We start from the raw sequence: 13384 nt of genomic DNA, 5'->3' as shown, positions 1-13384 counted from the left end.
CCTGAGGTGCCCATCCTGAAGGCCAATTAAAGTCCATGGAGTGGAGAGAGACAACCGAGATGCCTTTTCTTCACAATCTCGGGGCTCCTAAGAGGGATCCCCAAATCTCCCACAGCAGGCGTCCAAATGGTAGTTGGAAAACTCAACAACCGGAAAAGAGCTTCTTGGATTCAGCCCATCATCCCACCCCATGTCTGTTTTATCAGGATGCTGCCTGCAGGGATTACAGGGGCCAGTCAGCATTGGGGGGCAGGAAAGGGGTGCTGAGGCCCAGCAGATTCCAAAACCCTTCAGTTTTGAAGGCCATCTTGGCCACGTAAGCTTCTTCTTCACTGCTAAGGATGGAGGCCAGATGGCTGCCTCTCTCCAGCTCCATGCAGAACCTCTGGGAGAGAAGGACATTTGTTCAGCGGAGAAGCAGGTCTCTCTGTGTTGTCTACATCATGATATAGTGATGTGCCTGATCTTGCCTGTCGTAAATATAGATGTAAATTATTATAATTATTTATATAAAGCTGCAGTCTCTGACTTCATTTGGATGCCTGCTGCCCAAATTCCGTAACAGTTTAGAGACTGGAGAGGGCCCCTTCTCAAAGAATAGTGGCAGACACATCCCTGAGGCAAAGAGATGCACTCAAGTTTGTACATTTCAAAAAGGAGAGGGAAATGATGGATGCACACATATTTATAAGTAATAATCAAATAAATCTCTGGTTACTTCCTATCCTTCTGTGATCCACAGAGAACAACCGTCTTAGTTAAAAGAAACATTTGCATCTTGTAGTTGATTGGTTGGAGAGTGCCGGCTCCTGCGAGAAGCGATTTGCACTGTGATTGGTTGCTGCGGGTGTGGAGGGTGAGTTTCCCTCCCCCCCCGCCTTTTTCTTCTGTGTGCCCTGTGATTTACCTCATGATGATCTTCCTGTGATGATTTACCTCAGGGGTGTTAAACTCGCAACAATACGTTGTCGTCACATGACATATCTATCACAGCTTTTTTCCCCTTTGCTAAAATAGGTGTGGGCGTGGCCAACACGTGACGCATCCAGCCCCCGGGCCACGAACTTGACACTCCCAATTTACCTCAGGATGATGTTCTTGTGATGATTTACCTCAGGATGATGTTCCTATGCTGATTTACCTCAGAATGCTCCTGTTCTCCTGACAATCTAGTTTACTATTAATATAGATGTAGAATACGTTGATTTATATAAAACTACAAGTTCATGTCGGCATCTATGACTTCCTTTGGACACCAATTGTGAAATTCCTTGACAAAGCATCTTAGTTGTCTTCTTCTTGCCTACCATATCATTCTTGAGTGTTACCTTGACTTCTGTCTGCCATTTCCATAATGGAGCCTCCAGACATGCTCCCCCCATGACATCCCCTCTATTATCTCCTCCAGGCCTTGACTGAAGACCCCCAACTCTTTCAAAGGCCAGATGAAAAGAATCCCCCAGCGATGTGGCTCTTCTTCACAGATGTGGCTGAAGGTGTTCCCACTATGGCCTTGGGCTGCTAGAGGGCGCCGAGGGCTAGAGGCACCATGAGCTCTTCAGTGCCCTCCAGAGGAGGTTCAGATCTTTGCATTTCTGATGGAGCAGCCTGATGGAGCAGCCCTGGCCCTCAGGGACCCACCTCACCATCCCACCCGTATGGTCTTTCTAGCAGGAAGCTGCATTCATGCTCCAAGTGGGGAACATGCGCCAATCATCTTTGGGGGACAGCAAAATGGTGTTGAAGCCCAGCAGATTCTCAGCCCTCCAGTTAAAGCGAGATGGACATGCAAGAAAGCAATGTAGCATCAATGGATGGTCCTCGTAAAGAAACACCCCCTCCCCTTAATACCAACCCTTGCTATATAAGAAGGCTTAGGGGTCTCTGAGTTTAAAAATAAAGGACACTTGTAATGCTAGACAGAATTTATTCAAACTTCTGGCCCATCAGAATGAGCAAAATCAGATCCAAGCTATGCAAAGCATCCATTAAGCAAAGGGGTGTGGAGAAGAGATTTCGGCAGGCAGGGGGGCCTCGCTGCTTCTCCGACCTTCATCAGCCGCCAGCCTGAATCCGGGGCTGGAACGTGCAGACAAAAGGATGCCGGTGCGTGCAGTCCTTATCATTCCATTGGAGATACCCTGGGCAGCAAAAGAGAAAGTTTTGTAGTGACTCCCTCAGAGTCGGCAAGAAGTTTTTCAGTGGTGCCTCCCTTCATGTGGTGGCCACGATATAAAAAAGATCTGGAGACTCTAGAAAGAACGCAGAGAAAAGCAACAAAGATGCTGGAGGCTGAAACATACGAAGAACAGTTGCAGGAACTGGGTATGTCTAGTTTAATGAAGAGAAGGACTAGGGGAGACATGATAGCAGTCTTCCAATATCTCAGGGGCTGCGACAAAGAAGAGGGAGTCAAGCTATTCTCCAAAGCACCTGAGGGCAGGACAAGAAGCAACGGGTGGAAACTCATCAAGGAGAGAAGCAACTTAGAATTAAGGAGAAGTTTCCTGACAGTTAGAACAATTAATCAGTGGAACAACTTGCCTCCAGAAGTTGTGAATGCTCCAACACTGGAAGTTTTTAAGAAGATGTTGGATAACCATTTGTCTGAAGTGGTGTAGGGTTTCCTGCCTAAGCAGGGGGTTGGACTAGAAGACCTCCAAGTCTGTTATTCTAAATTCATTTGCAGGAGGACATGAGGGTATTACAGGATGAGACCCTCATCTGCTATAATGGGCTTTGGGTTCAGCAGATACTGTAACTCAGCTGGCTAGTGAGATGAGTGGCATATAATTTAATGATAGGTAGACAGACAGACAGACAGCTAAATGTAGATTGATTGACAGACAGACAGATAGATAGATAGGGTAGCTATCTAGCTATCTAGTAGACAGATAGTTAGTAGATATCTACTAACCAAGAGCCCTGGTAGCGCAGCAGACTAAAGCACTGTTATTAACATCAGTTGCCTGCAATTACTGCGAGTTCAAATCTCACCAGGCTCAAGGTTGACTCAGCCTTCCATCCTTTCTAAGGTAGGTAAAATGAGGACCCGGTTTGTGGGGGCAATAAGCTGACTTTGTATAAATATACAAAAGTATGAAGGCTATTGCTTCACGCATTGTAAGCCGCCCTGAGTCTCTGGAGAAGGGCGGCATATAAATCAAATTTTTTAATAGCTAGATAGCTAAATAGAGATGAGAGAAAGGAGACAGATAATAGATTAGAGCAGTGTTTCTCAATCTTGGTAGCTTGAAGATGGGTGGACTTCAACTCCCAGAATCCCCCAGCCAGCTCGTCCTCTCAACGAGTGTCAGTGAAGCAAAATTAGGGGTCAAAATTTCCCAACTCAGGAACCTCTTGAACCTGCCAGTGCAGAGAATTATACCACGTGCCCAGTTTCAGTGCCTTCTGAAATGGACCCTGGAAGAGGGATTTCCTTGCAACTGGAGTCTGTTATCCAGTCCACAGTTTGTTTTTTTAAACTGCTTTTCTCATTCCTACGCCATCCATATTTCTTCTGCGACAGGGTGTCTCCTTGCACCTTATATTTGGAGTCTGCTCTCTTTGGCCACTTCCTTTTTGGAAAAAATGCTTTCCTGACCAATTCTTTTTCCTCTGGTTGGTGCCTGTGTTTCCAACTATTTTCCTGCAGGACTCTGGCAGCCAAAATGGGGTGCAGGTGCAGGGGCACGGAGGGAGCGTTTTGGGCCTGGACTGCCTCCTGCACCACCCCGGCAGTCAAAACAGGGGTGCACTACCCCCCCCCCCCGTCTGTGCCGCATTTTGGCTTTCAAGGCCGGCTCCGTGGGCCGGATCTATAGAATTTTTAGAATAGAATAGAGTTGATTGGACACGCAAGGAATTTGTCTTGGTGCATATGCTCTCAGTGTACATAAAAGAAAGTACCCCACGGGCTTGAGTTTGACACCCCTGAATTATGGGATGATAATCCTGCAACAATCTCTACTTACAGTCCCGATTTTCGAAAGAATTACGCTTTCAATTTTGTTTCTCCTACGGGTGTTTTGTGTTCCCTTGTCTGTACAAAGTGTAAGGAATTTCAGAGATCCAAGAGATCAACGAAGGTCATCAGTGGTCAAGGAGTGAATGTTACAAGATGGGATCAGATGGGTCCCTATTATTGGAAGTGCACCCTCAGTTGCTGTTGTGGTCCACCAGCAGCCTGTGGAGCTGGCAGCGGAGTCGGACAGTGAGGAGTCTGGGGAGGAACATGGGCCAGTCCTGGAGTCCGGACAAGGGCTCTGTGTTAGAGGCAGAGATGGGGCCAGGGCCAACTGGGAATGATGCATGGATTCCGGAGCCCCCAGAGTCGGGTAGCAGAGAGGCAGAGGAACAGGAGGAGTCTGTTCCTAGTGCATGCATGCGCAGAGCTGCCAGAAGGCAAGAGCAGCTAAAGCAAAAGGGACAACTTGGGAGTAAGGCCATGAGATGATTGGCCCCTCCCATAAGGCTTAAAAGAGAAACAAAGGCACTTTGGGTCTTTTGCAGGAAAGCAAAGTTGCTAACTCTGTTTCCAGTTGGCATCTCTTGTTTGTTTCTGAACTCCATGGGGCTTTGCCAAGTAAGGCCTTTGGCAATGTGTCAAAGAAGATAAAGGTTGGTGATTATCCCGAAGGACTTCTTCTGAAGGACTTTTTTTGCAACTAATTGGGAGTCAGCTGGGAATGAAAATAATTCTCAGCTGTTACAATAAAATAGGTTTTTTTGGGACTAATTGTGTCTTGTAATGACTCAGTAATCCTAGGTCAGAACAGATGCCCCCAACATGTTGACTCACGTGACCCGGCTGTCAGCGCAACACAGAACTCCTTGTTGAAAAAGTTGTTGGGTTCGCCTTGTTCCCAGGATGTGTGGGTGATGTTGGAGCCATCACTCCACTCCCAGATGCCTTTCTGTAATGAAAGCGAAACCATGTTAACCAACTGGGGAAGGGGCTCTGGCTATGCAGGGCCCAGGGACAGAGAGAGAAACGTTGGCACATTTCAAGGGGCAGACTAGGAGACCTCCGAGGTCCCTTCCAACTCTTTTATTGTATATAAACCAAATAGACCATCTCTCTTTCTCTCCCTCTCTCCCTCCTCCTCCCTCCCTCCCTCTCTCCCTCTCCCCCCTCTTCCCCTTCAAATAAGGTGGACAGTCCTCCATGTTGGATATGGTTTATCTTTTCCAATGTAACTGATATGTTGCTTCTTTGTTGAGACAATAACTGTTTCTTAGGGATAGCAACAGTAGATGGGAAGGGAAATAGCCTGGCATTTGCTCATTATGAAATATTTATCCTTGCATCATCTATTACCCATGTACTAATTATGAATATTTATGCTTCCATTAAAAGGGGCCGCGATAATCCAGGGGTTAAAGATGCTGAGGTTGTCAGCTGGAAACCTGACAGCTGGGTTCAAGATGCAAGTTATACATGATGGGATGAGTTCAGGAGTGATATGCTACCAGTTCAGGCCGGTTTGCCCAAACTGGTAGTAAAATTGCTACTGGTTCGCTGAACCGGTAGTAAAAAAAGTAAAAAAAAGAAAAGTTCCAAAGATCAGCTGAGCAACGCGTGATTGTCTGAACTTTTTTGTTTTTTTACTTTTTAAAGCATTTTTAACTACCGATTCTCTGGAACCAGTAGTTAAAAATGCTTTTAAAAAGTTTTTAAAAAGGTATCCAAGATCGTGCGCCACAGCTGATTCTCACTCCCTCACTGTTCTTCTTACCTTCCCAAGCCTCCTTTTGGCGCGTGGCGCACATGTGTAGCCACGGACTGGTAGCAAACCAGATTTCACCACTGGATGAGTTCATTACATGCTTCAGTTTCTGCCCACCAGGCAGTTCGAAAGCATGCAAATGCGAGTAGATAAATAGGTACCACTTTGGTGGGAAAGTAACAGCATTCTATGTGCCTCGGTGTAGAGTCATGCTGACCACATGACCACAGAAGCTTCTAGGGATAAAGCTGGCTCCTTTTGCTAAGAAACAGAGATGAACACTGCCCGCTGGTGTCTTTTAGCGGAGAGATTCCCTACCACCTTTCAAACAGCCCCTTAGAAATGGTTAAAAAAAAAGCATTGATAAAGCAATAGAAAGGACCTACCCTCTTTGAAAGCCTCAATCCAATCCAGACATCTAAGAATTTCAATCTTTCAGAAATGTGATTGGACAACGTAAAAGACACTTCCACGTCTTTGATGGAAGCGAGATGGCCGTTTTCCTGCTGCTCCATGCAGAACCTCTGGGAGAGAGCGACAACAGAGAAAGACACGCATTCAGCAGAGAAGGAACATCCTCTCTATCTGTGTGTATTTGTGCCTGTGAGAAAAGAGCAGGGACCTGATGGCATGGTCCCGGCCAAAGTCTTGATTTCGTTGACCCCTGCAGATGTCCTTCCTGGAGTCTGCAGCTCTTGAACAGTTCCAGACTTAAATTCATGCGTTAGAATCTCAGATTTATTTTTATTTATTTATTTTATATTGGATTTCTATACCGCCCTTCTCCCTGAGGACTCAGGGCGGTGTACAGCCAGATTAAAAAACATGCAGAACAAATATTAAAAACAATTAAAAGATATATAAATTTGGCCCAATTAAAACTCATTTCATCCCCCCATCCCTTCAGAGCCCAGGTGGTCAAGAGGCCAGAAGATACCAGCCAGAGTTGCCAGCAAAACAGCAGGAAATCTGTTCTCTAGGAGATGGTCACTCAACCCAGAAGATCAACACTAAATACTGGCCACGAAAGTCTACCCCAGTATAAAGTCCACAGAATACTTTCATGTCAGACTGTCCTAAAATGATGATCTGTACTACCTTTTCATGCACACAGTCTAGTTGACCTCCAGGTCTCCCTTTATGGGTCTTTGGCCAGCCAGAAGGGACTTGAGGGATTTGCAAAATTCTGCCTAGACTTTTCCTCTGTCTGGACTAGGAGATTTTGTTTTTACTTATTTGAGTTTCAATGTCTATACCCACCCGTCTCAAGCAATCTCTCATATTCCATTCATATTCAAAAGCATGGGTCATATCTAACCTGCGCTTGGTCCCAGGTCATCCAATTTTTGAAGAACTTGTAGCAAGACACATTGTGGGAGAGCCAACCAAAGGGACAATGGTGATCAGCTCCAATTCCTGGGTGGGAAGAGAGGAAGCCCAATGAGAAGATAGCCAGGAGAGAAGGAGCAGAAGGAGACAGCTGGATTCTGCAGAACATGCTTAACCTGCTGAGTTGCAATCATCTTTGATGGCAATAAATTGAATTTGATTTGGGTTACAGACACGGAAGCTGCATTTGGACAATATCCAAAACTTGGTTCTGGTGAACTGGGGTTAATTTCCTTGAAGCTGCGTGTCTTGTGTGAACCTGTTCACTTTGGTCTACCATTCAATGAACTGTGCAAAGCTAGAAAATGGGTTCCTTCAAGGGCCAGATTAAGCCTGTTCAACCTTGCTACACTTGGCTTTGGGGTGTGAAATGTGAACCTTCCAGAGCAAGTCTCACAACCCTCACAACTATTCCAATGGGCTTCATGTGGGGCTGCCTTCGAAACTCTCCTGAAATTGTAACTGCTGAAGAAGGTAACAGTCAGGCTGTTGACCAGTGCAAAGTACTGGGATCATATAGGTCTCTCCTTAAGAGACCTATATGGTGCATTGGCCACCAGGATGTCCCATAATTGCTCAGGGGCTTCAGGGGTGATTATTTGTGGGTCTGACCCCCCTTCTACTCACTGCCAATGGGAGCCCCTTCTGAAGATGCCCTGCCAGCTCTTAGCTTTCTGGGAAAGGATCTAAGCTCGTGGGTGGATCCCATGCAGAGACACCTCTAGCAAGAGGGCATTCTTTTTTTAAAATGATCAATGGATGCATTTTTGCCAACATTTTAACTTTTCATTAATTCTGCATTTCGATTGTGTTGATTTTGCTTTGTTATCGCATTGCTGCAAACAGCCCTGAGCCTTGGAGCAGAGAGACAAGGTGGGGTCGAAATTGCACGATAAGCCAAACAACAACTTCAGCAAGAGGGTTTTTTTTGGGGGGGGAGGGCATCAAATCAGGAAGGGGTTCAGAGGCAGGAGAGTTGGACTCTCCGGACACGAGAGACCCAGTCAAACTCACCACTCAGGTAAAAAGCCACAACCAGCAAGCTGAGACTCGCAAAGATGAATCGCCCCATGGTCTTCCTTCCTTCCCTGCAGAGAGAAGCAAAGAGAGGAGAAGTTAAAGGGGCAGTGATACCATTTGGAAGCCCCCCCCCCAAGGAAGAGGGACCCCACCACCAACTTGGGACCAAGCTAGGAATTCCAAAATTGGTCTCAGAGTTTTGCACTGGGGCCCAGCTGGACTCTTCCTTCTTGGTCATGCAACTGCTGGCTCCTATTTAAGTGATTGTCTACTAGGACTCCAAGATGCCTCTCACAATTACTACAATTGAGCCAGGTACCACCTATACTATACCAGTGCATTCGGTTTTTCTTACCTAAACGTAAATCCTTGCTTTTCTCCACATTAAAATTCATTTTGTTGGATAGGGCCCATTGTTCAAGTCTGTCAAAATCTTTTTGGATCCTGAGCTTGTCTTCTGGGGTGTTGGCTATTCCCGCCAGTTTAGTGTCATCTGCAGATTTGAGGAGTTCCCCTTCTATCCCCTCTTCTAAGTTATTTATGAAGATATCGAAGAGTCCTGGGCCTAAGACGGAGCCTTGTGGGACCCCACTGTTTACTTCCCTCCATGCAGATGCCGTTCTATAAAGGACTACATGTTGAATGCAGTTGGTCAGCCTGTTAAAAATCCATCTGGTGGTAATGCTATTTATCCCACATTGGTCTAACTTACCACGAAGTAGGTTGTGATCTACTGTGTCCTTCTCTTTATCTACTGCAGAGATCCCCCTATACATCCCTTCCTCCCTGCCTGAGGGACCCTCCCGCAGACCCCCTGCTGCAACCTGGACGTTGCCAGCAGCCCCCTGGAAGAGGTCCCTTCAGATGGAGAGAGAGATCTGCTGCAGGGGCCTCACCTGTCAGGTGTCCACAGGTGGGAGAGCCACAACTTACCTGTCCCTTTGCCTCCACAGGTAGCAAATCTACTCAGTGGCAACTCCAGGCTTCCTTCCAGCAAAGGGAACAGGGGCTTTTATAGGCAAAGAAAGGGGTAGATTTCTTTGGGGAGGGAAGAGAGGGAAATTGCTTGAGAAGGGATTTTTGGGTCTAACCATCAGGAAGCAGTTTAGAAACACAAAAGAAATTTAATCTGACAGGATTTACCTTCTGCCAGGACAGGTGTCACCGAGAGAATCCTGCAATTTGAAACGGTTCAGCCCTTGCTCAGTGATCCAAAAGAAAGCACCCAGAGCCATGGCTGATTAGCCCCCTTGCCCTTGAAGGCATCCAGACAAGGGGAGCCCACCCACCTCCCCCGGGTCTCTTGGGTCTTCTGTTGAGAGGTTGATTTTCTCTCCTTGGGAGTGAGACTGTTTTTTCTAACTTTCCTTCAGAACCTGCAGGAGGGAACAGCTCCCAGCAGCCTCTGAAGGGATGTCTATGGAGATACTCAATCACCCAGGCCATGGCTGTCCCATAAGGTGTTTTTTGTTTTTTTTCCAAAAGGACTTCCTTTGTTTTTACTTTTTTAAAGCATTTTTTTCAGGCAAACTGATAGTAAAAAAATGCTTTTAAAATGCTTTCTTTCTTTCTTTCTTTCTTTCTTTCTTTCTTTCTTTCTTTCTTTCTTTCTTTCTTTCTTTCTTATTTTATTTTATTTTATTTTATTTTATTTTATTTTATTTATTAATGGAACTTGTATGCCGCCCTATCTTCAATGGACTCGGGGCGGCTCACAACAATTAAAACAAAGCAACAAACCATTAAAACAAAAATCCAGGTTAAAATTAACAAAAATTCAACAAAACCCAGTTAAAATTCTATTAAAACCCACATCAGTCCAGAGCGGCCAGGTGAAATAGCCACGTTTTCAGGCCACGGTGGAAAGAGCGAAGGTCGGGGGCCACCCGGAGCTCCAGAGGGAGTTGATTCCAAAGGGTGGGTGCACCCACAGAGAAAGCTCTCTCCCTGGGGGTACACAGCCAACACTGTCTGGCCGACGGCACCCTGAGTAGGCCCTCCCTGTGGGAACGCACAGGGCGATGGGAAGCTGTTGCTGGCTGCAGATGGTCAGCCAAATATCCTGGCCTAAGCCATGTAGGGCTTTATAGGTAATTGCCAGCACCTTGAATCTCACCCGGAGGGCAACCGGCAACCAATGCAGGTCGCGCAGGAGAGGTGTAACGTGGGAGTGTCAAGACACTCCCATCACTACCCGCGCGGCTGCATTCTGCACCAGCTGAAGCCTCCGAGTGGTCTTCAAGGGCAGCCCCAAGTAGAGAACATCGCAGTAGTCAATACGGGAGGTGACAAGTGCACGAATGACTGTGCGTAGGGCATCACGGTACAATTAGTGGCGCAACTGGCGCACCAGGCGAACCTGGGCAAATGCTTTTTGCTTTAAAAAGTAAAAAAAAAAAAAAAGGTTCCGATGATCACAGTTGTGCTGCGCGATCGTTGGAACCTTTTAAAAAATTTTTTAAAGCATTGTTTTACTACCGGTTCAGGTGAATAGGCAGTAAAAAAATGCTTTAAAAAGTTTTTTTTTAAATGGCCACGCCCACCCAGTCACATAACCCCCCACCAAGCCACGCCCACAGAACCGGTAGCAAAAACTTTTGCAATTCACCACTGCCTCAATGTCACCTGAATAATGCTGTGGGACCTTTTCGGAACTTTTTGCAAGGACTGTGTTATAAACAGGAGATGGGTGGTATCGTATCCTTCCCCTTCTGTTCAGCTTTAATGGAGATCAGGGATGTCAAACTCACATTGTCATGGTGGCATCACGTGATGTATCGGGACTTTGGTAAACCGGGTGTGGGTGTGGCCAGCGTGTGTTGCATCTGGCCCACCGGCCGGGAGTTTGACAGCCTTGATGTAGATGGCCTCTTTGACCCCTCTTTTTGCATTATTGAGGTGACCGTAAGGGCACGGAAGAAGCTCCAAACAGCCTCAACGACTCTCAGAGGGAATACTAACAACCAGATGACTGCAAGGAATATAAATCTTTCCATTCTCCACCATTCAGTCAGAACCGAAGAAGCTTCTTGGATGAGAAGCGAAACATCTTCAAGATAAACAAAGAAAGTCCAGCTGAGTTTTTTTTTAAAAAAGCACCTTTGGGAGCCCTAAGGTGCTTTTTCAAAAAATCAGCTGGACTTTCTTCATTTTTCTTGAAGACATTTTGCTTCTCATCCAAGAATCTCTGCATTCCCACAATATGCGAGGTACTCAACCCAGGTTAAGGAAATGAAATGGCTGTTCCTGGCTTCCTCTGCATGACACACTAAGCCACAGAATAACTAAGCAAGCATTGCGATTTGAGTTAATTAAAACCGTATTCTCAAAGTATTTCTCAGAGCTGGTCAACATATTTTCTGAATCTAGTTGAGGTTTTGCTGCTGTGAGAAACTCGGCACAATCACTTCTCGGGTTTTCACTCTCTTTCAAAGCCTTCCTAGAAGCAGCTTATTTTGTTAATTTATTTCTTCCATATTTTTTTTTAAAAAGTGTCCAATGTTTTGAAGGTGGTCCATCCTCTGCAGGATGCAGGCAAATCAGTCCAACCATCCCTGAAGCCTCTTCTGTCAAACTTCCAAGATGGAGACCCCACCAGCTTTAGAAGGACAGTCTTCTACTCTGAGACAGCTCTTGTCTCCAGGGAGTATCCCCATATATTAAAATCTATATTTTCCAATATAGCTGCAACCATGATTTCTGGACTTAGTTCAGATGTGAAATGCTACCGGTTCGTACCGGTTTGGGTGAACCAGTAATAATAAAAGCTACTGGTTCGGGCAAATTGGTAGTAAAAAAAATGCTATAGGTTCATCCGAACCGGTATTTCCAATGATCAGCTGTGCCGCGCGATATATTCGCTAGAAAGCAGGAAATACTGCTTTCTAGGGAATATAAATCATGCGGCACAGCTGTTCTCACCTCCTCACTGTTTTACTTACTTTCTTAAGCCTCCTTTTTTCACATGAAGTGCATGTTTGGTGCGCATTGCACATGAATGTGCTCATCATGCATTTGGCATGCACCACGCATGCGCGGGAAGCAAACCAGTGGCAAACCGAGGAGGATTTTACCACTGACTTAGTTGCCAGAAGAAAAAGTTGGCTAGAAAAACCTTCCTGATGTGGGTCTCCTGGGGCCCAATTTAACTCCATGGAGTGGACGGAGACGCCATTTCTAGCGCTGTTTCTTCAGACTCTTGGGCCACCGAACAAGGATTCCCCCAAACTCCCAGAGCATCAAGGGTTTTCTTTGCTTTAGCTAATGGTCAGCAAGCTCAGTGTTAACAGTTGAACAAGAGAGCCCCACAAAGCGTTGTGACACAATGCCACAAGACAAAAGTTGCCGTCTTCCCTTTGAAAACAAACAAACCAGGAAGGAGAAGAGGAGGAGGAGGAACAAGGAAGTGAAATCCTTAAGCAATCCAAGTCTGGGTTGGTTGGGTCTCAAATGGCATTTGCAGGAATTGCCACGTCAAAAGTCTGCTCGTCCATTATTGCAAAATGTTTTATATAAACCCACGTTATATTTATGCACACACGCATGCATCCGAATGTGGGATTAGAACTCATAGGGTCCTTGTGATTGCCCGCCTTGCCCTGGAAGGCATTGACTGGCTGCCTTCAAGGACAACCCTGTGAGGTGGTTGAGCTGAGAAAGAGGGACTGGCCCAAAGCCACCAGTTGGCTTTCATATCTAATGTGGGACTAGAACTCCCAGTCTCCTGGGGATTGGCCCAAAGTCACCCAGTTGGCTTTTCATGCCTAAGGCGAGACTAGAACTCCCAGTCTCCTGCTTTCTACCCTCATACCTTAACCACTAGACCAAGGTGGTTCACTTCCCATGAAAAGGTTGTCTTCTCTCATTTGTTGTATGGGGAAGAGAAAACAATGCCTACACAATGTTCTCTTGACCAATTGGATTTGATTCGCAAAACTCATCTCTTCCCCTGGTACCCTCCAAAAAACCCTGTTGGCATTTGCTGCTTCCAGACATCCGGAGGGCCTCAGGCTGGGGAAATTGGAGTCACTTAGGACAGTAGGAGGGGTGGCATATACATTTAACAAATAAATAAGTTTATTTATTTATTTATTTTATTTTATTTCGAATTTATATACTGCACCTTCTCCCGAGGGACTCAGGGCGGTGTACAGCCAGCTAAAAACATACAATACAAACATTAAAAACAATTAAAAGGATATATATTAATTTGGCCCCAATTTAAAATGGCAAACCAGTTAAAAATG

At 45.9% G+C, this 13384-nt stretch overlaps 1 protein-coding gene across 2 annotated transcripts; it reads right to left on the bottom strand.

Moving 5' to 3' along the window:
* Window positions 1-1907: 1907 nt before the first annotated feature.
* Window positions 1908-9133, bottom strand: LOC117656806 (C-type lectin lectoxin-Phi1). 2 transcript variants are annotated; one of them, XM_034404984.3, is made up of 6 exons: window positions 9072-9133; window positions 8133-8206; window positions 7048-7145; window positions 6116-6253; window positions 4802-4916; window positions 1908-2141 (listed from the first exon to the last, which is right to left on the bottom strand). In XM_034404984.3, exons 2-6 carry the CDS (start codon window positions 8188-8190, stop codon window positions 2056-2058), a joined length of 495 nt encoding a protein of 164 aa, XP_034260875.1. In that variant the 5' UTR covers window positions 8191-8206; window positions 9072-9133; the 3' UTR covers window positions 1908-2055. The 2 variants fall into 2 exon arrangements, with proteins under 2 accessions (XP_034260875.1, XP_034260876.1); XM_034404985.2 differs by having other exon boundaries at window positions 9035-9105.
* Window positions 9134-13384: the final 4251 nt, after the last annotated feature.

This window comes from Pantherophis guttatus, chromosome 7 (genome assembly GCF_059756535.1).
Source record: "Pantherophis guttatus breed Tessera chromosome 7, ASM5975653v1, whole genome shotgun sequence".
In the NCBI taxonomy this organism is placed as follows: domain Eukaryota; kingdom Metazoa; phylum Chordata; class Lepidosauria; order Squamata; family Colubridae; genus Pantherophis; species Pantherophis guttatus.
The sequence above is the reverse complement of the archived record's forward strand: the minus strand, read 5'-3'. Positions and strand labels throughout refer to the sequence as shown.